The following is a 25,168-nucleotide window of genomic DNA, read 5'->3' as shown; positions in this document are numbered from 1 at the left end:
AACTATGTCCTCTAGTTACAAAGGCATTTCAGAATACAAAGTAAAAAATACAATACAGCACGCATAACATAGTAAACATCAATAAAAGAGATGCATACGCATCGGGCCCAGGCAACCCGATGCGTATGCGTGAATCCCGGCATGCTCTTCCTGCCCCCGTTCCGCTCTGTAAACAACTTTAAACAATTTAATCTAATTTTAATATGTATTTGTTTCATGTTTTGATGCGCTTTCATGATTGACTAAAAAATATCATACTTTTTCGGGGCTTGGAACAGATTAGTGCATTATTATTCAAGAGACGTCTACACTTACAAATGTATCAGGTTAAAAAGCTACTTCCAGAAATAATTGATAATGTAAGTAAAAGTGCCACTGTATTACAATCGTTGTGTTATTGTAGTATTTCCATAATGTTTTTTTTTATATTTCTTTTGTATTTTTTTAATATTGCTGTATTTTTGTAGTGATTCTGGCATAGTCTTTCTCTAGAAGAATTCTTGCAGTATTTATGTAGAAGTATTTCTGTAGCATTATTGTTCATATATCAGCGTTGTATTTCTGTAATAGTATTGGTGGAGTTTTTCTGTCGTAGAATTTTTGAAGTGTTTCAGTAGTATTTCTGTATTACTACATTTGTTGTAGTGATACATAGATAGATAGATAGATAGATAGATAGATAGATAGATAGATAGATACTTTGTTCATCCCCGAAGGGAAATTCACATTTGTCCGTCTGTCCTAGATTCTTTCTTTTTTTCTTTCATTTTTTCTTTCTTTCTTTTATTCTTTCTTTCTTTCTTTCTAACCTAACTGTTTTTGTCTCTCTCTTTTTTGCAGTCTTTCGCTTTTTTTATTTGTCTCTGTCTTTCTCTGGTTCTCTGTCTGTCTCTCTCTCTCCCTCTGTCTCTCTCTCTCTTTCTCCCTCTTTCTTTCTTTCTTTCTTTCTTTCTTTCTTTCTTTCTTTCTTTCTTTCTTTCTTTCTTTCTTTCTTTCTTTCTTTCTTTCTTTCTTTCCTTCTTTCTCTTTGTCTCTCTTTTATAGTGATTGGCTGGGTCTATTTAACCCTTCTTCCAATAATTAACCTGGTAATAAATTAGTAACAATGTAGTAGAACATGATTTGTCATTACAGCAATGCCTATCAAACTGAGTGGGTGCCCTTTGCGCTAATCAGTAACAAAAAGTATCTCTCAGCTTGAAAAAGCTTGGGGACCTCTGCACTAGGAGGTGCTAAAAAATACACACTGTGCCTTTAAAGAGGTGTCAGCCGGACCCACGAGTCCAATGAAATTGGAGCTTCCCCTACAGGCAGATCTTGATTCGTGTCCCAGTCTTGCGGTCATTTGGTGCCACTCAAGTGTATTCTTAGTCGCAGTGCCGTGCCGTCTTCTTCTCACTTTTGCGTTCCTTCCAATCAGCCACCTCGCTCTTCTGCATTTTTTTTATTGCATCTGACATTGCCGTAGGCACTTTTTCCAAGTGCCATTTTTCCGACTTCCTGATGGGCGAGACGGAGCTGCCGTCCGTCTTCAAAACCTTCCTGGATTGTTTGTGCCTCTGCTTGTTGGTGAGTTTCTTTTCCGGGCATTCATATCAAATTTGATTCCTAAGATTTGCTTCTCTTCTTAATAACAGAGCTTCCACAGCAACAAACAGGGTTCTTAGAGATTTTAGAAATTTTTGAAAACATTTTAATCTTAATGTTGTGTTATCAAGGTCAGGAAAGTGCTTGAATTTTGGTTGGTGCTTGAAAATACTTGAAATTGTTGCAATTTCAGTTTTAACTGAAGAAAAATAAAAACGTGCTTAAAAATGACGCAGATGGTGGCAAAAGTCCTCATTATTAATTTGTCATGTTAAGCATTGGTGCCCCATACTTTCGCATCCAAGAGGATAGGTTTACCTGACTAGTCATGAGAATTCCGGCGACTGTTCCAGAAGTGTCTCTTTAGGCACCTAAAATACTAGAAACATTATTCACCAAATCACTTTTATTTATCTACCTACCTACCTACCTTTTTGGTGTTTTTTGGGGGGGACCATGGCCAACACAAATGCCCAAACACCCAAACAAGTTAACCACCTCGGGACCCAAGTTGGTCATGCTTTCGTCCCTCCAGATGAAACAGGACACAAGAAAGCTGCCATGTCACTCAGGTCAGGGTGACACAACACATTCTTCTGTTAGACAGCAGGGCCCGACAGCTTTAACTGGTTTACCCCTGCAGCATCATACAGGTGCCCCACCCATCCCTTAGAATGCGTCCAAACATTCCACTATTCTTTCACAACACCTCTCCACTCATTCATATCACCAACAAAAGCTCCAGCTTCCATTACATTTAGACCTCTTTCCTCCAGTGCGGGGGGTTTTTAAGGGTTATTGATCTATCTTCGTTATTCATTATCCATTATCCGTTATCGGTCAGTTCATAATACGCTACAAAGCCTAGGAGCCGGGACACTTACTCTCAGCCAAAAGGCCAAGCTAAGGTCCTAGCCCTAAAGCCTTGCTGCGATCATTGCGAATGCACCGTTCCCGGAGGTACTGCAATACCGGGCCGATGCGTGGAGTGGACAGAGCAAGCTCATATTCCATCTCCGAAATGCAAAAATCAAAGATAGTGACTTCATAGAAAGTACACAAAAGGCCAAGCTAAGGACTTAGCATCAAGGCCAAAGGCCATGGCCTTGATCGGCCAAGCTACCAATACAGAACACCATCAACATCATCGTTAGTTTTGAGTATCACATCATACAATTCACATTGTATTACTTGTGGCTTTTATGTTTGTGTTGAAAAACAAACTTTGTGGCAGTGAAATTACATCCTTGGCGTTTGTGACATATTAAAGCCTCTAAGTCTGGTAAAGGAATTTGCCATTCGAACATTGTTGTTTATATATCTAAAGTAAATTCTAATTCTGAAAAATGAGTGAAAAAAATACTCCAATATCCACTTGTCCTGAAAGCGGCGGCCCTCACAGTCAACTTTCCTTTTCTTATTTACAGTCACCATGTCATAAATGGCGTAACCTAAAATTCTTACAGAAAGCCAGGGGCTTCTGACATCATCTGGTAAAATTGTGGTTTTTGTTTTGTTTTTGTACAAATATATTTTATATTGCGATCAACGTTACTGGCAGGCCACAAATTATTAATTTTATGACGGAGGCCACGGGTCAGTAAAACTTTGAGCACAGACTGTAACTGCCCCTCAGTGATCAAGTGTTGCACACAAATGTTTGTTTTTGTTCAAAATGCCTACCTTACTCATTTTTGTGATAATGTTTTTTGACAAAAATTCCCTTTTTAGCACGGAAGCGGCGACACGGCAGTTGAAAACCGACAAGACGCAAACAACGGCCACCCGCAGTGCAAAAATGGCGACATCCTGGTGGATCGATGTAGGTAAACCACCCCACGCTCGGCGATCCAATTAAATAGAATACGATTTATTGGCATTGTTGACATGTAAAAAACACACCAGTAGTCAAACTGATTCTAACTGTTTCATTACACTAGTTTGACAGCTTAGGCCAGTTACAAAGTACTTCTGTAATACTATATTTGTTGTAGTGATACATTTGTCCGTCTGTCGTTTTCTTTCTTTCTTTTTTTCCTTTTTCCTTTTTTCTTTCTTTCTTTCTACCCTTTTTGTTTTCCTCTTTCTGTTTTTTTTTTCTTTTTTTAACCCCCTTTTTACTTTCTTTTTTGTTTTTATTCTAAAAAAACTCTCTCTCTCTCACACACACACACATACTCAAACACACCACTTTCTTTGTGTGACTGTGTGTGTGAGTGGGTTGTGTGTGACGTGTATTGTAACACGGTTTGGAAGTTCTCAGTAACTGGTAAAGTGGTATATAAATGCAGGCCATTTACCATTTACGTTGTCAATATTTTGTGTATTTATCCTGATTTTTTTCTCCTCTAAAGGGACAGAGTGTAATATTTGACCTCTAGATGTTACTGTTTTGTATAGTGCAACTGAAAACAAGTGCTACAAAACACAAGAAAGAATACAAACTACGGAGATTCAAAGTGACCATTTTTTGTCCCAGCCTTTTGTTAAGAAGGGGGAGAAAAAAATGAGAAAAAAGAGGAAAACAAAAAGAGGTAGAAAGAAAGAAAGAAAGAAAGAAAGAAAGAAGTGAAGAAAGAAAGAAAGAAAACCCAAAAGCGTAAAAAGGGAAAAAATCGGAGCAGGAAAAGAAATAAAATAACAAAAGGTGAAAAAAAATAAGAAAAAAGGGGGGAAGATAGAAGTGGGAAAAGACAGAAAAAAACAGAAGAAGGAGAAAAAAGAGAAAATGGTAAAAACGAAAGCTAGAACCGAAAAAAAAACCCACTTATAAAAGGGGAAAACGAGAAAATAAATAGGGGAAAGGAAGATAAAAAAGATATGAAAAAAGAATGACAAGAAACAAAGAAAAGAAAAAGATAAAAAAGCAAGGGGGAAAAGGGGTCCGAGATGGCGGACAATCATATCAGCTCCCTCTCAGGTGAACCTCAAGGTATGTAAAAACAATTACAAATGTATCCATTAAAGTTCATATATTTTGGCGTATTATTCTTTTTTAAAAATTAATATGTTTTTTTGCTACTAGGAGGTGCTAAAAATACACAATATCATTTTAAGGGTGATTAATATAAAAGTCATATTAAATAAAGAAGTAAATCACCTTTCCTGTTTGCGCAGTGTTTTATTTTTCACCCTTGAGGTCGAGCAATGCCGTTTCTCAATGTGGAGAATCTCTGCATGTTTCTTTTACAGATGAGATCGTGGAGACGTTGGGCGAGGGCACTTTTGGGAAAGTGCTGCAATGTTTAGACCGCGGCAGGTGAGGAGAATGTAGAAAATATCTTGCGATTGCTCCAATTCTAAAAACAAAAAAACAAAAACATACCTTGATATTTTAAAGCGCAGAGGCGGACGCAGAGTTGCGCTGAAGATCATCAAGAACATCTACAAGTACAGAGAAGCCGCCAAGATGGAGATCAACGTGCTGGAGAAAATTAACCGCAAAGATCAGCACAAGCTTTAGTGAGTGCCCTCTGCTTTTTTTTTTTTTTAATTTCATCCTCATAGCTCTGGTTTTGAAAAACGCAAGTAATATAGAGTGCCATGAAAAAGTATTTGCCCCATCCCTGAAGTCTGTGTTTTTGCAAACAGTATTTATCACTCACAAATGTTTCAAATCCTCAAACAAATTTCAAATCATACAGAGACAACCCAAGGAAATACAAAATGCAGATTTTCCATTTATTAAGTTATAAAAAAAAATCCAAAACCCATCCTGCCCATCTGGTGAAAAAGTTACTGGGTCCATTATTTTTTTGGGCAGGGATTTTGTAAATGTTTATGTTCTGATTTCCATTTTTGTAAATATTTCTGATAATAATTCAATTTTTGTCAATGTTTCTGATCTGGATTTTCATTTTTGTCGATGTGTCTTATCTCTATTTTCATTTTCCTCAATGTGTTTTTACCTGTAGTTCCATTTTCAGCAATTTTTCTGATCCAGATATCTATTTTCGTTGATGTATCTCATCCTGATTTCCACTTTCGGCAACTATTCTTATATGGATTTACATTTTTGTCAATGTGTCTTATTTCCATTTTCACTTTCGTCAATGTTTTTTGACCCTCGATTTATTTTTTGTCAATGTTCTGATCTCCAATTCCATATTTGTTCATGTTTTCTGATGTACATTTTCATTATATCAATGTTACTTAACCGAATTTTCTGATCTGGATATCCATTTTTGTTATGTTTCTGATATGTATTTTGATCAATGTTTGTGACCTAGATATTTTTTCATATTTAGCCACTGCGTGCAGATGTTAGACTGGTTTGACATGGATGGCCACATGTGCATCTCTTTCGAGCTTTTGTCTGTGAGCACCTTCCAGTTCCAAAAAGAAAACCAGTTTTTGCCCTACCCGGTTCAGCACGTGCGCCACATGGGCCGGCAGATCTGCCAAGCCGTCAGCTGTGAGTTTTATTTTTATTTCTCACTTGATGCCGGATAAGCGGATCTAATATCAGGCACAGGATTAAGTGGCTGGCAAAAAAAAAACACGCTGCTAGTGAAGCTATAAACTCTGAGGATGATTTGAATAACATTTACAAGTATGACTTCCAGTTAAATTTGCTTGTCTTTTATTTTGTGGACAGAATACAATCGTAGCAAAGGATTTAGCAAGACAGTAATCCCTGGTTATTTTTTTCACGGGGATTGTACTCCGAAAAGAACCTCTAATAAGCAAAATCCCTGAAGTAGTACCCTATTTTTTTTACAATCATTATACAATGAAATACTCGATCATACACTGAAAGCAAAAAACAAACCCTTCTAAGGGCCCGGTCACACAGCCGTTTGCGTCTGTATCGCGGGTAAAATTTTGCGGGGGTTTTTTGCCCGTGGTTGCCCGCGGTGGAAAATGCGCAAAATTTGCCAACCCGCTGTTCATTGGTGGTATGCCCGCAAAACAGACGCCGGCGACTGTTCTGCTTCCTCATCACGTCATTTCCGCGTCATTTTCCCGTGTGGACCACGGGTATAAAAGCTCCCGAGCCGGTGTTGTGCCCAAATCCGACTCCTACGCAAAATTCCCCCCTCGCGTAAACGCGCATTTGTTGGAAGCGTGCATTGACGTTGGTGACTTTTTCATCCGCGTTAACAAACGCATTTTGTAGAATACGATGGCACTTTATCGCTTAAATAAACGCGTTATATAGACTAGGATCTCCCAATTGTTATAATTAGCTCGCTTTATTATTTTAATAAGCGTTTTATATAGAATACGATCGCTTTTGTTGGAAGCGCAGCAGAATGCGTGTTCACGCGAGGGGGGGAGGATTTTATATACGGTGTGCATTACCGTTCGATTACGTTCACAACAAAAATAAAGACGGAATGGTTTAAGTTGTATTACATTCCCAACAAATGCAAGATGAAGTGGTTTTGGTTATATGTTCGCCATTACATTCCCTAAAAGTGATATAAAAGTGAGATAAAACGAGGTAAAAGTGGTTGTAGTAATCTCGGCAGGGATACATTTCTTGGCATAACACCGGGCTGTAGAAATCATAACCGCTCAAGACACAGTCCCGTGAAGATCAAGATTTCAAGCTATGGCACCGAAGAAGCCAATATGTTATTATTGTAATAGTTTTTCATTTTTATTTTATTATCTTGTTATGAAATGAAAAGAAATGTCAAGAAATAAAAATGGATTAAGACGAGGTCACTACGGTGACGGGGATCCATGTCCACCCTTTGACGTCTCGAGCACAACTGACGTGTGCTCGGCAAATCGCGCTGTATATACGCGGAGAAAGGCGTTTGACCGTCACACGCGTAACACGCTAATTTCACGTAATAACACCGCGATACAGGCGCAGAACATGCTATGACCATGCTCCACCCACGATTACCCGCTGAAATTTCCCGTCCTACCCATGTGTAACCACGCCCTGGCCGCCCCCAGAGCACGTCGTTCCGCGTCATTTCCGCGTCATTACCTCGTGTGCCGCCCGCGGTTAACACGTGCTCAAAGTTTTAAGCAGCTCAAAACTTTTTCGCGCAGACAACCGCGTGTGAATTTCCGACCGCGAGTAAATTACTGCTGTATCTCGTCTATATGGCGGTCTCAAAGCGTCCAACAGCGCCCAACAGCGTCTGCTTCACGGCCAGAAATTTCTGGCCGTGATTCAGCCTCGATACGCCCGTGAAAGGCTGTGTACCCGTGCTCTCAAGTATTGAGCAGCGCCAAATTTGTTTGCGCTGCCAACCGCGCGTGAATTTCCGACCGCGTGTTAAGCACAGCTGTATCTCATCTGTATGGCGATCTCAAAGCGTCCAATAGCGTCCGCCTCACAGGCAGAAATTTCTGGCCGTGATTCAGCCGCAAACGGCTGTGTGACCGGGCCCTAACCAAGATTTTGTTCAACAAATTAAAGTTTTGGTTTTAAATGTCAACACTCATGTCAGGCCCCTCTAAGTGAGCCTCATTTTATGCTAAACAAATACATTTCTCAAACTACGAGTATCTCTAAAAAAATGCACATTTATATCATAGTGTATTTTTGCCTATTTTTTGAATCAATATATTCTTGAAATGAATGACTATTTTTTTACTACGAGTCCAAAATGAGAATATTTCCCAAACAGTCCTGGAAATGCAGAGCAAGGATTTGATTTTGCCAGAAGGGTGTTCTGTCTCGCTTTTGAGGTTTTATTTTTCTTTTCTTTTTCTTTTAGTTCTACATGACAACAAGCTGACTCATACGGACCTGAAGCCGGAAAACATCCTTTTCCTCAACTCTAATTACTCCCTCGTATACAACCAGGATAAGGTTGGAAACCAAATCACATAAAAATAAACAGTCCACCACATTTTCCGGACTATAAGGCCTCGCCTAAAACTCCAAATTGGGCAGAAATTTGAATGCGCGCCTTGAAATCCAGTGCGCCTTATTTACTGACAAAATTGGAAATGCATACTGGGATATGAATATCTTTGTGCAATCATGGCAACAGGGATCAAACTCAGATAGCAATGGTGAGAGTGCCAAATCCAAACGAACTGGCTCGTTTTTCATCTTATTTATTTATTTATTTATTTTTTGCTCAGACTTTTACCGGGTTGTAGTTTTTGCGGTACCTGTAGCGGCATGGTTGCTGATAACCTTGTCAGCTCCCTTTAGGTGAGTTTCATGTTATGTAAACTCAAATACAAATACAAATATCACGACATATGAGTATTAAAATGAACACATTTAGAGGATAATAATAATAATAATAATAATAATAAGGGCGGCACGGCAGCTGAGTGGTTAGCACGTCCGCAGCACAGTTCTGAGGTCATGGCTTCAAATCCAGCTACCAGCCTTCCTGTAAGGAGTTTGCATGTTCTCCCCGTGCGTACATTGGTTTCCTCAGGACACTCTGGTTTTCTCCCATACTACAAAAACATTCATGTCAGGTTAATTGGCCGGTCCAAAATTGTTCCTAGCTGTGAATGAGCGAGTGAGTGGGTTGTTTATCTCTGTGTTCCCTGCGACTGGCTGGCAAACGGTTCAGGGGGTCCCCTGCCCACTGCCTGAGGATAGCATGGATGGGCTCCAGCACTCCTGTGACCCTACTGTGGTTAAGCGGTGTGAATAATAATTTAAATGATGAATCATGTTTTTTGCTAATAATTCCAGTTAATAGTTACTTTTTCAATGAATAAAGTTTTTTTATTGCTCGGAGGTGCTAAATAACATACTTTGTCCCGCTACTATTTTTCTTTTTTTCTTATTTAGTTTAAGAAATTTAAAAAAAAAATTACAATGCTTTTATAGGATCTTTTTTGTGGTAAACCCAATTTGACCCAACCTCACCCACACCCATCTCTTGTAACCCACAAGTCAATTGAGTTTGAGACCCCTCAACTAAAGGATGCATGTTTGACCATCAAGGAATTGCAAAAGGTCAACGTTAGGTTTGTCACCTGGCATCTCTGAATAAAACACAATTTGAGCTCAATTTGCGCTCATGAGGCTTTGCCAGTGATTGGCAACCTAAATGTTAAAAGAGTCATATTGGACCAAAAAAAGAACACAGGTCTTTATATACAGTGAAGCAAATAGGTATTTGAACACCCTACTATTTTGCTATTTCTTCCACTTAGAAATCATGGAAGGGTCTGAAATCCAGAAATCACAGTGCATGATTTTTTTAACAATTTATTTGTGTGATACAGCTGCAAATAAGTATTTGAACACCTGTGTATCATCTAGAATTCTGACCCTGAAAGACCTGTTTGTCCGCCCATTAGAAGTCCTTCTTCACTCCATGTATCATCCTGAATCACATGCACCTGTTTGAGGTCGTTAGCTGCATAAAGACACCTGTCCACCCCGAACAATCAGTAAGACTTGAACTTGTAACATGCAAGATATCACCTTGTGGGGGTCTAAATGATTCTAAGAAAGGTGAGGAATCAACCCGGAACGACACTACACTAGTCAGTGTGTAAAAGGGAAAAGTGTGAAGCACATTGTAAAGCGCTTTGGGAGGTCTTCATTGACTTGAGAGCTCTATATAAATGCAGACCGTTTACATTTATAAATAATAAACATTTAATAAAATAATATGCTCTCTAAAGATAAAGTTTAACTCACTTTTGGAAGATGAGCTTCAAGAGTTAGGCAACTTCCTCCTCCGTGGTAGCAAGTGGCCAAACAAAGCGATCCAACCATTTTCTCAACCACATCAAGCTCTCTTATTCCACTTTCATTTCAAAAGAAATGGCTCGCCTCTTCTTTACACTTTAAACCAACCATATTGACTGGATGCTCGAGATATTAAACAATAAAAATTTCAAGGTTATTAGCGCGGTGGAGATACAGTACAGTATGTTCACACACGAACTAGGAAGAGGAAGACAGATTTCTTCTTTGGGGTGTATGGCGGGTGAGCTCTCACAGCGCCACACGCCGGTAGTGGCGGAAAAAAGCACTACAGTACTGTCCTATGCTCTGAGAAAGGTGCACAATACAAAATCGAACTTACAGCAATATCCAGATATGTATGTGTGTATATGTATTGATATATCCATCCATCCATTATCTGCATCACTTATCTTGAGTAGGGTCGCGGGGTGCTGTAGCCCATCCCAGCTATTTTTGGGCAGCGGGCAGGGGACACTGCCACTGGTTGCCAGCCAGTCGCAGGGCACACAGAGACAGACAACTCACTCGCTCATTCACACATAGGGACAATCTGGACTGGCCAATTAACCTGACATGCATGTTTTTTGGAATGTGGGAGAAAACCGAAGTGCCCGGAGGAAACACACGCAAGCACAGGGAGAACATGCAAACTCCACACAGGAAGGTTTGATCTCATAACCTCAGAACTGTGCTGCACACACTGCGCTGCCGTGCCATATATATATATATATATATATATATATATATATTGCTAATAATAATAATAATAATAATAATTTGTCATGGATGAAAACAAAAGTCAGCAGTGACTGATGTCGCTGACAAATCAGTGGTCGTCAGTTACCCACGTGATGTTTCAGTCCCCGGGGCTGTGTTTTGGAACCTCGACAGAGTTGTTACGAAAAACGGACGTGCCAGGGACTTTTTCAAAATGGAAAAACAAAAAAGGCGAGGCAAAGCAAGGATGACTGGAACCGTGGACACTATCAGAAAAAGGGGAACATCAAGCAGACTCTGTCATGTCACTAATATGACAATGCAGCTTGTCTCCCCAGACAGATGGTTGATGAGTTTTAGGAGATCACAAAATGACAAACCTCTTTTTTTTAATTATTTTTTTTACAACTTGTAACTAATCTCATAGGATGGATTATAAAATTGGACTTCTTTTCAAAATAAAACCAAACAATCACTGTTTGGGTCTAATAAATACACCAGTGAATGAATAAATGTATAAAATACATGTACCGTAAATTCCGGACTATAGAGCGCACCTGATTATAAGCCGCACCCACTACATTTCGGGAGGAAACCCGATTTTGTACATACACAAGCCGCACCTGCATATTAGCCGCATGCGCCCACATTGAAAATATGCAATACAAACACGAAATTGGGGTTTTGGGGTTTTTAAGGGTTATTTTTCTATCTTCGTTATTCATTATCCGTTATCGGTCAGTTCATAATACACTGCAAAGCCTAGGAGCCAGGACACTTACTGTCAGCCAAAAGGCTAAGCTAAGGTCCTAGTCCTAAAGCCTTGCTGCGATCATTGAGGATGCACCCGTCCCGGAGGTACTGCAATACCGGGCCAATGCGTGGAGTGGACAGAGCAAGCTCTTATTCCATCTCAGCACCAATATATTTTTTCGCGCGCAGCCACGAAATTAACCTTTACCGGATACAGTCCAAAAAATACAGCCGGCATAACAAACGGAAAATGATACCGGTAGTTATCATTTAATGCAGCCCCGCAGAGTCCAGGTGCCAGTTGAAAGTAATCCAAGGAAAAAAGTGTATATTTCCAAAGGTAAGGGTGGGAAAAATATAAATCCTTTATTGTCGGCCGCGTCCACAACACGTCTCACCTTTACTCCACTTCCCGTCAGCCCACGTTTGCCCCGCCCCTTCTTTCTCATTTGCTGGTACAAAAAATATCAGAATAAGTTTCTAAAATAAATACATTACAAAAATCTACAGTTGCAAATACATATTATACATGGTTACACATATTTAAAAAGAAAGACAGTACACCAAGAGAGTTTTCAAAGCTTGAATAATATTATAACTTTCATCCCAAACCGTGCCTGTGAAGTGTTTCTAGTAGCAAAACGCTACTAGAAGCACGCTCGCAACACAGTAAACAGCCTTGTTAAAAAACATACTGTATTTGGAGTAAGCATGGTAAACCGTCCTTATCTTCCTCTTTATAACTGATGTCATCAAAGTCGTCTTCCTTCAATATGGGAAAGAGACTTTGCCATAGACGTGGTCCCACGCTCCTTTATTTAAAAACACGCTTGCATCAGGCTCGCAAAGTAATTCCTATACCGGACTGCTCGACTGCGTTTAGCTTGAAAGTTGCGTCATGTGCCTTTCTCCTTGCAATTTGCATGATGAGGAGAGGTCGACGCTAATTTAATTTGTGCACAAGCCAAGAAGTTGCAGTTTAAATCTTACCTTTTGTACTCGAGTGCCGCTGGCAGCCGTTAGAAAAATTACATAAATTGGCCGCATCACTGAATAAGCCGCAGGGTTGAAAGTTTGGGAAAAAAGTAGCGGCTTATGGTCCGGAATTTACGGTATATTAAAAAAATGATATATATTTAATTTGATGTGTGTGAACTGTATGTGTAGTTTATGTTCTGTTATGTTGGGTGGGAGTTAGTGATTGTTTTATTGTTTATCTAAAGCTTTATGTGGTACTTTGAGTTGCATTGTGGTGTCTGTAAAGTGCGCAATAAATACATTTTGATTTGAAGTAAGGAAAAGACTTGACTAATGATTGCAGAAATGCAGCGAAAAGCGGCTTAAAGATAGCAGCGTCCGCCTGGTCGATTTTGGCAGCGCCACCTTCGAACCGGAACACCACTCTGTTGTGGTCTCCACCCGCCACTACAGGGCCCCTGAAGTGGTCCTGGGTAAGCTCTGCCTTCCGCTGTCTGGCCCACCTCCACATTCTAACGTCCCTCTTATCAGAATTGGGCTGGAGTCACCCTTGTGACGTTTGGAGCATCGGCTGCATCCTCTTCGAGTACTACACAGGATTCACGCTCTACCAGGTCACAGAAGCTGCAACATGACCTTGATGTGTCAAATAAACTTGACATGACCTTTGCATCCACAGACTCATGACAACAAGGAGCATCTGGCCATGATGGAACACATTTGCGGTCCCATTCCTCCCATTATGGTCCAAAAAAGCAGGTAAAAAGACGTTTATCTCAAAGCACTAGGCAGCCATTTTTGTATGACTGTTTTTTTTTCAGGAAGCACAACTACTTCCGGGGCAGCCGCCTGGACTGGAACCAGTATTCCAAGTCAGGACGCTACATCAAAGACAAGTGCAAGCCTTTAAGGGTTAGCACAACACAAATAGACCGCGGTCCCTCTACATACGTATTTTTAACTCCCCTCATCTTGAACAAATGTTCCCCATGTGAAATAATACAAAACCAATTGATTCGTTCACAGATCAGGTAACATGCCAACTTTTCTATTATAATAAGTGGTCAATGTTATCACATACTACGTTTTTAAGTGCAAAATGCAATCCATTTCCAGAATACATATCTAAAAAACATGCGTTTATTTAAAAGTGGAAGTGGCAAATTGTAAATTTAATGCGATCGTTGGAGAACTTAATTCAAGTACAAAAACTTACAAAATACAAAATAAAGCCACCATAGACTAATACACAAGACTACAGTCAAGATTTGTTTTTGTTGTTTGAATATGAAATAAAAATAGTTGTCTGATGCATAAAATGGTAGTGAGTATAGGTTCTTATCTACAATCTCTTAAATCTCGAAAACATTTCCCATAAGAAGCAACTGAAAACCAATTACTGTATTTTCCGAACGATTGGTCGCAGCCTTTTTCATAGATTGGCCTAATGGGCGACATATACTCCGGTGAGACTTTTATGTGAAACTATTAACACATTGTTGTACCATTGAGTTTAAATTTTTGGTCTTATTTTCACACTAAACCACAAGCTCTAGCGCTATTGATCATTATAACCTAGCCCTGTTGTGAGGGGGACATTTTTCGAAGCGGAAGGAGGAAGAGGCTTATCCTCTGCCTTCCGAGTTGGAGTTGTTTACCAGTAAATCTGACACAGATGATGAATTTTTTTGCTGGATTTGGTGATTTGGAGTGCAAATGACAGTTTGGTTAGCATGTTCTTTATGCTAGTTATGTTAATAACTCTTTACTGAATAACATTTCTGCTTCAGTATAACTTACGTGCATATATTAGACAAGCTCAAATACTTCGGTAACAAAGTAACATCTTAAGAGTTATGTAGATAACTCTAGCATAAATAACATGCTTACCAAACTATCATTTTCACTCGTTTAGCAGCAGCAAAAAAAAGAAAAAAAAAGTCACAAGATATGTTTTCAATTTGTTGTAACTTGGATTTTCTCTTGCATGTTGGGCAAGAATTTTGCTGGAAAGACATCTTGTTTCCCAAATATCTCGTAACTAGAGTAGTTGGTATGTCGAGAGTCCACTATAAGCTAAACTGGTTCCCTCAATAATTATTTTTGTTTCCCTCCTAGGAGTACGTTCTGTTGCAAGGCAGGGATCAGCATCAGTTTTTGGATCTTTTGGAGAAGATGCTGGTGTACGAACCTTCCAAACGGATCCTTCTTTCTTCAGCTTTGAACCATCCTTTCTTTCAGCAGCCGCGACCTTCAACGTGGGATCAGGTTCATGGAAATAGCTACAACAAGGGCAGATAATCTCGAGCAACCAGCTCCTGTTTTGAGTGTGAATAAAACCGATGCCGTTGTTGGTCTTTGTTGACCTTCTGGCATTAGCACGAACAACGTAGTAAACGACTAATGCGCTTGTAGAGTATCGGACGCCATTTTGGCAGTTAAAAGAGCGCCGACCAAGTATAAGTACCTAGTATCGGTATTGATGACTACAGGAGTTGTGTGTCAGTCTCACTCTAGAACAAGGGTGAGTTGACTATTTTTAGTCACAGCCTTGCAGGCCACGTTGGGTTACAAATTGGCAAAAGGGCTAGGATGAAAAAACTGATTTAGTTGATTTTTTTTCTGATAGTCATTCATTGTTGGATCTTCCGTGGGGCCACAGGGGGGCACTGGCCCCCCTTGTGATCTGAATGTCCATCCCATGTGGCCCCCCCCCAAAAAAAATCCGTCAGAAATTTACTTCACTGCAACTCCGATTTCCGATGCTTCTGAAGGCAACTTCGTTGTCCGAGTACAACTGGTAAACATGGTAAAGTCTCGCACACAGCTAGCACCTATCGCGCGCGACACCACTGGCCATTGGTCATTTTGCCGTTATGTTTGATGACATGATTCTGTTGCCAACAGCATTGTCAAATGTTGCTCTCATTTTATTTGCCACAAAGCCCTCATTTGGCTTTTCTTTCGGCGCATTAGTAAATACTGCACTCGTAATTGCTATCAAACTATATGTTAATTACTATTTTGAATGGTAACATGATCTGAAAATACGGTACGTATACAAAATGGAGGAGTGCTGAAAATTGTGACGCTGAAAATGGCAACTCTAAAAATTGTGCCGCTGAAAATAGCATCAGGTTTGCGGGGGCACGTTACTTTTGGCCTTTTGCATTCAAAAGAGTCGATGGCAAATTCCCCACTCGGTTGGCGCCAGGTGTGCGCGGGGCTTAAGAAGACCATATGGTCGTTTCTCACTTGCCTACGTACCTGCATTCAAACGTACTCATGAACCTCAACATCAAGACTGCAGCGGACTAGACCAGTCAGCAGCTTTCATTTTTTGTGATAACTCTCCGCTGCTCCCCCAAAATATCTGTTGTACCACTTGTTTCCCCCCACTAACACATCAGCAACATACGAGGAAATTAATTAATATAGACCTATCCAATTCTTCTCATTTGCATCTGTGAACTGAAATACACACAGATATCTAAATTTACAAGTTTTTAGTGTTATTTGTTTATAGATTAATTTCATCAAGTTGGTTTTGAAACAATCAGAATTAGATAAAGATAAGGGGAGCCAACTCCTGATTGATGATGAGCGAGCTCCAGTAGTTCACTTAAAAAAGGTTTTCCAAACAACACATAACCATCTTGAAGCAAGCCAGCTCTTGATTGATGGTGTGCTACCTCCCGTCTTTAACTTTAAAGAGCCGACTCATTGAGCCGTCAAGTTTGCCAATGACACATAACTACTGGCCTTCCTTTGATTCCTGCTTATGAGTTAGTAGACAGAAACGGTTTTGTGCCATTTGGAAAGCTTCAACAATTAAAGTATGAGATGAAATTGACATTGCACTAAATAAAATTCTAACGGCTAATGAGGAAGAAGTCAGTCAACTCAAATAAAGTCGAGTCAAATTTATTTATATAGCCCTTAATCACAAAAATGTCTCAAAGGACTGCACAGGATTACAATGACACAATTACCTGATCTTAAACCAACATGCGGGCAAGGAACAACTCAAAACCTCAGCGTGAGGAAAAAAAGAAACCTTGAGAAGGGACCTCACAAGTGGTATCCCCCTTCCAGGATGACCAGGGTGAATTACATTTAGCATCACAGTACACAAACATAGTAAACACTAGGTAACATGTTGAAAATTTGTCCGGAAAGTGTATGACAGCAACGACGCCCCCAGCCTGTAAACTAGTCCAGAAAGTCTATGACGGCCACGACGCAGCTTCCCATCTCTGCCAGCTGGTCAATGCAGACGTTGGCATGCTTCAGGTCAAATGCTGGTCCGCTGACTCATCTCAAATCGTCCTTCTCCTTTGTATCACCACCAGGCAGGCAGTCGGAAAAGACAGGACAATACAGAATATGAGGTGGGCATCAATCATAAGCTTTGGAATAGAAGTGTGTCTTAAGCCTTGATTTAAAAACTTCCATTGAGGTTGCAGATCTTATCTCCGGAGGCAGGGCATTCCATAGCACCGGGGCCCTGATGGAGAACGCTCTCAAGCCTGCAGACTTCTTGGCTCTCGGAGTCAAGTAGACCTGCATTTTCTGAGCGCAGACTCCGTGCAGGAACATAGGGGGAAATCAAATCAGCGAGATAAGAGGGTGCAAGTCTTGCGGATAATGTCACCATGCGGGATCATATAAATACTAAAAAGAAGGGGGCCAAGTACAGAGCCCTGTGGAACACCACAGGGGACATTAGATTGTTTAGAGGTCAGATTGCCATAGTTAACACATTGCATCCTGTCTGACAGGTAGGACCTAAACCATGAGAGTACGTTCCTGAGATACCAATGCATTCCAGACGAACAAGTAATATTTTGTGGTCGACAGTATCAAAAGCAGCACTGAGATCCAGCAGCAGTAACATTGATGAGGCACCGGAATCTATTGCTAAAAGGAGATCAATGGTTACTTTAGCCAGGGCTGTCTCAGTAGAGTGATTTGCCCTAAATGCTGACTGGACAGTTTCAAAGAGGTTATTTTCTGACGTGAAGTCATTTAACTGCTGTGCAGCAACCTTTTCAAGTAATTTTGCAAAAAATGGCAGATTTGACACTGGCCTATAATTACCTAGGCTTCCTGGGTCAAGGTTAGGTCGCTTAAGCGTGGGTTTGATAACGGCAGACTTGAAGGCTACAGGAACAATACCCGAGGATAGCGATATATTAATAATATTTAAAACTGATGGTCCTAAGACCCCAAACAGATCCTTCACGAGTGAAGCTGGAAACGGATCAAGCAGGCAAGTAGTTTGTTTGGCTCTACTGACCATCTGTGTTAGACTATCAAGGGACAAATCATTGAAACTGGAGAATGTTTCCGAACAACCAAGGACCGTGTCGGCGGTTGTTCAGAAACATTAACACCTCCACATCTTTGAGATAGGAGGAGGTTACAGAGCGTTCTTTTAAAATTTCATTCCTGATTAGTTGAATCTTTTTAATAAAAAATTCCATAATGTCATTAGCAGAATAAGTAGAAATATTTGGGTTAAGTTGTCTGGTAAGTTTCGCCACGGTGTCAAACAAAAATTTCGGATTATTCTTATGTTTAACAATAATCTTAGGGAAAAACGATGCTTTAGTTGAGGCAAGAGCTACTTTATATTTCAGCAAGCTGTCACACCAGGCCAGTCGGAAGACCTCCAGCTTTGTAGTGCGCCATTATCTTTCAAGTTTTCTGCAACCTTGTTTGAGTGACCTGGTTTCTTCAGTAAACCAAGGTGTATGCTTCTTAGGTTGAAATTTATACCTTAGGGGTGCCACAAAATCAAGAACATTAACCAAAGCAGTATTAAAGTTATTTGTAAGTAAGTCAACAGATCCAGTGTACGAAGGGAAGGCTGCAGTTACCATAAGTAATAGTTCTTTTAAAGCTAATGCCGTTGTAGGGCGGATATTGCGTCTGCTAAAGCCTGATTTTTCCTTATCACAGTAAACATTAAACAGCACCTCACACTTAACAAGATAGTGATCAGAGATGGCATTAGGATACGGTAACACTGTAACATTTGAGGCTACTACGCCACAGGTCAGAACAAGATCTAGAGTGTTCCCATCTTTATGAGTGGGCACATCAACTACTTGATTGAAACCAAATGTATCAATCAGTGACTTAAAAGCAATTGCAAGTGAATTTGATGGGGAGTTTATGTGAACATTAAAATCACCAATAATTACAACATTGTCCGCAAAAGTTATCAAGTCTGTTAACAGTTTCGAAAATTAATCCAAAAAATTTGAGTATGGTCCAGGTGGGCGATACACAACAACTACATAAATTGGTGTTGACATTAAGGACCTCATAACAAGTGCTTCAAACGTTTTAATACTAGTAGGGGTATTAGGAGTAAATATCAACTTACCTTCCGATATAAGAGCAACGCCTCCACCTTTTTTGCATGGTCGTGCCAAGTGTGAACTCACAAAGTTAGGGGGAGAAGCCTCATTTAACACTACAAACTCATTTGGTTTTAACCAGGTCTCACAAAGGCCAATAAGGTTCATTAATGAGGTCATTGACAAGTAAAACTTTGGAGGCTAGTGATCTAATATTCAGAAGGAGTCTGAGACTGAAACTCATCACGGTAAAAACACTGGAGTAAAGAAATAACAGCACAAAATGGCTGCTTGAACTTTTGTTGTTTTTTCCCAGACTAGAGGAACAAATAAATCCCTCACAGGTAGCTTCAGATGTTTTGGTGTTATCGTATACTAATGCACCTTACATTAACTTGTTAAATGTGAGGTGCTGTTTAAAGTCTATTGTGATAAGGAAACAACCTGCGACATCATCTGCTCTCCTGGAACTCTTACCAGTGAAAACTGTGTCCTTATCCTTTGTATATTGAGCCTGTTGACTCACTTACCAATGACCTTATTACCGCTTTGGTTAACGTCCTTCGACCCCTATGACCAGTGTTCCCTCTAAGCTGCGCGCGTGTGCAATTGCGCACTGCTCGCACATTCTCAGCGCACAAGAAAATCTAGCCAGCGCACAAAAATAAGGGCTCAAAATTACTAATTAAGAAGCGACTTAAGTCAAAGTTACAGTGCATGAAGGTAAAAATACACGGGTTCCCCTGTGTCCTAAATGCGGTATTTTGAAGTCGAGTCGAAGTAGAACGAAGTTGAGTAAAGTTAGTAGAGTTTGTCGAAAACCGGCTTCTTCGGCTCGGCTCACTAAAAGGAACCGGCTCTTTCGGGTCCTTAATGGCTCTTCGGGTTGTTTTTGCTTCTTTAATCCCAACATGACCAAATATTATGTAAAATTATGCACAAAATGACTTAAAGGAATGGGGGAATAGAACAAAAAAGAAAAAAATACCAAAATGAAAAAGTAGTGAAAAGCTGAGAGAAAAAAAAACAAAAGGAAGAGAAAAAAAGGAGGAAAAATTTAGAAAAAAAGTCAGAAAAAAGTAACAGCTTGGAAAAAATAAACACAATGAATTTTTTTTAAAGGAATTTTATAAAAAAGTGGAAAAAAAACACGGAAAAAAGAAGAAAAAGTTTGTGTTGCATTCAAATAATTTCCAATTATATCAAGTGAATCGTGTTGCCAACATCGTACTTCCACTAAAAATGTGATTAAGTACAGTTCTGTATCTTACAACTGACTAAATAAGCCCCCACAGATGTTAATATTATGCAACAAAATATGTCAGGAAATAAAAAGAAATTGATATCTTGTGAAAGAATTGTAAGAACAAATTACGTTTGTAGGCCGTACAACCTTTGCAATAGTACATGTGTCAATTCATTCAAAAGTGAAAAATAATTTTGCATTACCAGATACTCAGCAAAATGTAACGTGATGTCAAGTTTTGGACATGTTTGATAATGACTTAGTTGCCACACTTGGGATTGCCGTTGCTCACTGTTGTTTCAAGCGTTGCTCACCGACTTTGTGTGAACGCTCAGACCCGTGCAAAATTAGAGGGAACATTGCCTATGACATACATTTTGAACGAAAAAGCATATGACTTGGGTTACTAAAGAAGCCTGGTCCGTCAAAAAATGTTGCAGGAAATTTGAACGAAAGTAGCGCATTACAAAATTTGGAGTTTTCTGGCTGGCCTGCTGCGACAGCTTGCTGAATTATGAAGTATCTCTTACTTCAGATAAAGCATCTTATTTCTCTGGGATTATTGCTGTACATAAAAATAATCCCCTATTTTTGTTTGATACATTGGTGGCACTTAGTAGACAGCAATTTAACTCAGTTCTACCTATTCTGCCCATGACTTTTTGGTGTTTCTATAATAAGAAGATTCAAATCATCTGGGAAGAATTTTTAAACAAACATTCTGTAACTTAAAGATAAAGATTCGGTAGTTAGAAAATACGAACTGCTAGCCTGCTTGACCAATTTCCGGCTTCACTGGTGAAAGATCTGTTTGGGATTGTAGGACCTTTGGTTTTAAATATTATTAATATACCGGACTGTCTCAGAAAATTAGAATATTGTGATAAAGTTCTTTATTTTCTGTAATGCAATTAAAAAAACAAAAATGTCATACATTCTGGATTCATTACACATCAACTGAACTATTTCAAGCCTTTTATTATTTTAATATTGCTGAATTTGGCTTACAGCTTAAGAAAACTCAAAAATCCTATCTCAAAATATTAGAATACTTCCTCAGACCAAGTAAAAAAATAATTTTATAACAGCAAAACTAAATCAAACATTTGAAAATGTCCATTGATGCACTCAGTACTTGGTTGGGAATCCTTTTGCACGGATTACTGCATCAATCCGGCGTGGCATGGAGGCAATCAGCCTGTGGCATTGCTGAGGTGTTATCGATGCCCAGGATGCTTCGATAGCGGCCTTCAGCTCATTTGCATTTGCAGGTCTGGTGTCTTTCATCTTCTTCTTAACTATACCCCACAAATTCTCGATGGGGTTCAGGTCAGGGGAATTAGCAGGCCAATCAAGGACAGTGATGCCATGGTCAGTGCACCAGTTACTGGTGGTTTTGGCACTGTGGGCAGGTGCCAGATCATGCTGGAAAATGAAATACTCATCTCCATAGAGCTTTTCAGCAGATGGAAGCATGTAGTGCTCTAAAATCTCTTGGTACACAGTTGCATTTACTCTGGACTTGATAAAACACAGTGGACCAACACCAGCAGCTGACATGGCTCCCCAAACCATTGCTGACTGTGGGAACTTCACACTGGATTTCAAGCAACTTGGATTTTGCTCCTCTCCAGCCTTTCTCCAGACTCTGGCGCCTTGACTTCCAAATGAAATGCAAAACTTGCTTTTGTCTGAAAAGAGGACTTTGGACCACTCTGCAACTGTCCAGTGCTTCTTCTCCATAGCCCAAGTCAGACGCTTCTTCCGTTGTCTTGAGTTCAGAAGTGGCTTGACCATGGGAATACGGCTATTGTAGCCCATTTCCCGGACACGTCTGTGAACTGTGGCTTTTGATACCTGGACTCCAGCTTCAGCCCACTGTCTTTGAAGCTCCCCCAAATTCTGGAAGCGGCTCTTCTTCACAATTTTGTTAAGGCTGCGGTCATCTCTCTTGGTTGTGCAACGTTTCCGGCCACATTTTTCCCTTCCAACAGACTTTTTGTGGATATGCTTTGAAACTGCACTCTGTGAACAGCCTGCTCTTTGAGAAATTTCTTTTTGTGTCTTACCCTCCTGATGGAGGGTATCAATGATGGTCTTCTGGACAGCAGACAGATCAGCAGTCTTCCCCATACTTGTGATTTAGTTTACTGAACCAAGCTGAGTGTTTTTAAGGCTCAGGAAACCCTCGCAAGGTGTTTCGAGTTAATTAGATGATTCAGGTGATTAGTTGAATAGCCTACTTGTATACTTTTTCATGATATTCTAATATTTTGAGATAGGATTTTTGAGTTTTCTTAAGTTGTTAGCCAAATTCAGCAATATTAAAATAATAAAAGGCTTGAAATAGTTCAGTTGATGTGTAATGAATCCAGAATGTATGACATTTTTGTTTTTTTAATTGCATTACAGAAAATAAAGAACTTTATCACAATATTCTAATTTTCTGAGACAGTCCAGTATACCTCCCCACAGGTACTGTTTCGGTAGCCTTTAAGTAAGCTGTTGTGAAACCCATGCTTAATTAAGCAACCTAATCCTGGCCCGGAAAGACTATTAAATTATAGTAAAGTGTCAAATCTACTATTGTTTTGCAAATTACTTGAAAAGGTTGTTGTACTGCAGCTGAACAACTTTATGTCTGAAAATAACCTCTTTGAATTTGTTTATTCAACATTCAGGGCAAATCACTCAACTGAAACTGTCGGTCAAAGTAACCAATGATTTTCTCTTAGCAATAGATTCTGGTGCCTCGTCAATGCTACTGTTGCTGAATCACAGAGCTTTTGGTACTGTGGACCACAACATATTACTTGTTTGTCTGGAAAAATTTATTGGTAAAAGAAGAAAAGGACTCTTTCAAATACAGTCCAAATACCAACCCAAACCCCATAAAAGATGAAAAAGAAAAGGGTTTATTCCAGCACATCTAAGAATTTCACATACTTTTACTCAAACAACAAAAGGAACCGCATTGATGATTTCAGCCAGAATATGGCGTCAGCAAGTAGAATATTAGTTACATACGCCACCTTTTAAGGAAATAGGTGAGATTGGCCTGAAAGCAATATTCTTTGACTGCTTTAATGGCCCGCGAAAGATAAAATGGATTCAAACATGGATGAACAGTACTGATTTGTAGTGGTATTGTATCCCTAACCATTTTGCCAGCGAGACAGTCAGCTGACAATGTCCCAAATAACCAGACTTTTTGGTTTTAACCAGACTTTTTGGTTTTTCACCGCTGTTTATCCAGGCCATGTTAAACCATATACTGAAAATGGAAATGATAGAAAATCAATAAATAATAACACATTCAAATTGATCACCAACATTAACTCAAGAGCACAATATTAAAAAAAAAAAAAAAAAGCAAAACATCCATCCATCCATTTTCTGCACCGCTTATCTTCATTAGGGTAGCGGGGGCACTGGAGCCCGTCCCAGGCATCTTCAGGCTGTGGGCAAGGGACACCCTGAACTGGATGATCTGCAAACAAAAAGGTGTAAAACAATTTGTGTTATTTATTTTGTTTGATTTTTTTAATATCAAAGATGATATGGTCGATGATGCCAACAATGCTCTAGTTTACTGATTTTTGGAAAGTCAAAAGAAAAAAAAGTTACCCAAGGTCAAACACCCCCGCGCTCCTCTTGACAAAATCCCGCCGTTTGAGAACCACTGGCTGCTGTACAGAACCATTTTCAGCTAAACTAGCACATGCTAATAACTTAAAACTTAAACTGTCCAGTCAGCATTTAGGGCAAATCACTCTACTGAGACAGCCCTGGTAAAAGTAACCAATGATCTCCTTTTAGCAATAGATTCCGGTGCCTCATCAATGTTACTGCTGCTGGATCTCAGTGCTGCTTTTGATACTGTCGACCACAAAATATTACTTGTTCGTCTGGAATGCATTGGTATCTCAGGAACTGTACTCTCATGGTTTAGGTCCTACCTGTCAGACAGGATGAAATGTGTTAACTATGGCAATCTGACCTCTAAACAATCTAATGTCCCCTGTGGTGTTCCACAGGGCTCTGTACTTGGCCCCCTGCAAGTACAGCTTATATGATCCCGCTTGGTGACATTATCCGCAAGTATAATATTCGTTTCCATTGCTATGCAGATGACACTCAACTGTATGTGCCACTGGAGACAACTGGACAGTTAAGTTGTAGAAATCTGGAGGCTTGCCTTACTGAGATTCAAAGATGGATGTCACTTAATTTTTTGCACCTTGACCCAGAAAAAACTGAAATGTTGATTATTGGTCCAGCTCACTTTCGTGAGTTGTTTTCAAACACGACCCTGAACCTAGTCAAATGTAATATCACCCATAGTGACTTGGTCACAAATCTAGGTGTTATATTTGTCCTAATCTGTTGTTTCGGTCACACGTGAAAAATATTACTAGAATAGCTTTTCACCACCTCCGTAATATTGCGAAGATTCGTTTGATGCTGTCCCAATCACATGCAGAGGTTTTAATTCATGCGTTTATTACTTCTCGGCTTGATTACTGTAATGTATTGCTTTCTGGTCTCCTGATGTCTAGCATCAAAAGTTTGCAGCTGGTTCAGAATGCAGCAGCTAAACTTTTGATTAAGACCAAAAAGTTTGAGCATATTACTCCTGTATTGGCCAACTTTCACTGGCTCCCGGTCCACTTAAGATGTGACTTTAAGGTTCTCTTATTAAAATATAAATGTTTGCAGGGACTTGCACCCTCTTATCTGTCTGATTTGATTTCCCCCTATGTTCCTGCGTTCGGAAAATGCAGGTCTACTTGTGACTCCGAGAGCCAAGAAGTCTGCAGGCTTGAGAGCGTTCCCCATCCGGGCCCCGGTGCTATGGAATGCCCTGCCTCCGGA

The 25,168-nt window shown here is 39.9% G+C and overlaps 1 protein-coding gene and 2 pseudogenes across 3 annotated transcripts; 1 reads left to right on the top strand and 2 right to left on the bottom strand.

The window, feature by feature from the left end:
* Positions 1-1,311: 1,311 nt before the first annotated feature.
* LOC148370491 (dual specificity protein kinase CLK2-like) lies at positions 1,312-25,136 on the top strand. 3 transcript variants are annotated; one of them, XM_088333019.1, is made up of 11 exons: positions 1,312-1,569; positions 3,319-3,409; positions 4,780-4,846; positions 4,933-5,049; positions 5,835-6,001; positions 8,274-8,368; positions 13,023-13,152; positions 13,211-13,293; positions 13,359-13,438; positions 13,501-13,591; positions 25,078-25,136. In XM_088333019.1, the coding sequence occupies exons 1-11, from the start codon at positions 1,504-1,506 to the stop codon at positions 25,087-25,089; spliced, it is 999 nt and encodes a 332-aa protein (XP_088189145.1). In that variant the 5' UTR covers positions 1,312-1,503; the 3' UTR covers positions 25,090-25,136. The 3 variants fall into 3 exon arrangements, with proteins under 3 accessions (XP_088189145.1, XP_088189144.1, XP_088189146.1); XM_088333018.1 differs by lacking the exon at positions 25,078-25,136 and adding an exon at positions 14,798-16,542; XM_088333020.1 differs by lacking the exons at positions 1,312-1,569; positions 25,078-25,136 and adding an exon at positions 14,798-16,542 and having other exon boundaries at positions 3,313-3,409; positions 4,928-5,049.
* LOC148370493 (U2 spliceosomal RNA) lies at positions 2,526-2,698 on the bottom strand (annotated as a pseudogene).
* On the bottom strand, positions 16,003-22,811 carry LOC148370492 (uncharacterized; annotated as a pseudogene).
* Positions 25,137-25,168: the final 32 nt, after the last annotated feature.

Source organism: Urocampus carinirostris, chromosome 3 (genome assembly GCF_059441175.1).
Source record: "Urocampus carinirostris isolate Australia breed hairy pipefish chromosome 3, RoL_Ucar_1.0, whole genome shotgun sequence".
NCBI classification, from domain to species: domain Eukaryota; kingdom Metazoa; phylum Chordata; class Actinopteri; order Syngnathiformes; family Syngnathidae; genus Urocampus; species Urocampus carinirostris.
The sequence above is the reverse complement of the archived record's forward strand: the minus strand, read 5'-3'. Positions and strand labels throughout refer to the sequence as shown.